The sequence below is a fragment of the Drosophila subpulchrella genome, chromosome X (genome assembly GCF_014743375.2).
Source record: "Drosophila subpulchrella strain 33 F10 #4 breed RU33 chromosome X, RU_Dsub_v1.1 Primary Assembly, whole genome shotgun sequence".
In the NCBI taxonomy this organism is placed as follows: domain Eukaryota; kingdom Metazoa; phylum Arthropoda; class Insecta; order Diptera; family Drosophilidae; genus Drosophila; species Drosophila subpulchrella.
The window spans coordinates 17,541,761-17,542,589 of record NC_050613.1 but is presented as its reverse complement, the minus strand read 5'-3'; the positions used below and the strand labels follow the sequence as shown (position 1 = coordinate 17,542,589).

The following is an 829-nucleotide window of genomic DNA, read 5'->3' as shown; positions in this document are numbered from 1 at the left end:
GATTTTGGCAAATTCTAATGCTGTGCGTCCTCACTAAGTGTCTGTCAAAGTTCTGTCAAGAAATTGGAGTGCCTAATTTATTTTCTCATCTGAAAATTGGTTTTCACTGAACGTAAGTGCACAAAAACTTTAATAAATCTCAATTAACCTATTTGGGGTCTAGGATCAAGGTGTTAAGTGGTTTTTAGCAGCGGTAAGAAGCACTGAGTTAACGTCTTAAAAGAATTCAGCCAGCAAAAATTAGCAGAAGTGATTCCTTACAATGGCCGACATGCCCGACCTAAACGGCGATGACTTTTTCAACCAGGAGGAAAAAGATGCATCAATGAACGCGGAGTTTCCATTTGAGACCCTAGCCACCGGGTCCGAGGAGCCCGAAACTGCAGCTTCCGAGACTGCAGCTCCCGAAACTGCAGCTCCCGAGACTGCAGCTCCCGAGAAGGCGGCTACCACCGCCAAGGATGAGAAGCCGGAGATCGAGGCGGAACCAGCTGCCAACACCGATGTGAAGGGCCTGGAGAAGGACTCCAAGGACGGGGAATCCCCCAAGAAAACCGACTCAGATCTGGAAGCCGACGACGAGGACAAGGAAAACGTAAAGCGCCATGCTCAGGGTTTGGTGGATGATACGGACGCTCCACAGGCTAAGCGAGCAAAGCCCGACGAGAAGGAGCCGGAGCCCCAAACCGAGGTCCCTGCTGACCTTGCCTAAGGGCCACCTCTACACAACGCAACTACTTCAATAACTTCACACAACATCAACATGCAGACAATTCTAAATTGCATTTCATTTAACTACTACGTTGTACTTAAACTAAATCAACACTCA

At 48.3% G+C, this 829-nt stretch overlaps 1 protein-coding gene across 1 annotated transcript; it reads left to right on the top strand.

Moving 5' to 3' along the window:
- LOC119557343 (fruit protein pKIWI501-like) lies at positions 1-829 on the top strand. The gene is made up of 2 exons (XM_037870080.1): positions 1-112; positions 164-829. The coding sequence occupies exon 2, from the start codon at positions 263-265 to the stop codon at positions 710-712; it is 450 nt and encodes a 149-aa protein (XP_037726008.1). The 5' UTR covers positions 1-112; positions 164-262; the 3' UTR covers positions 713-829.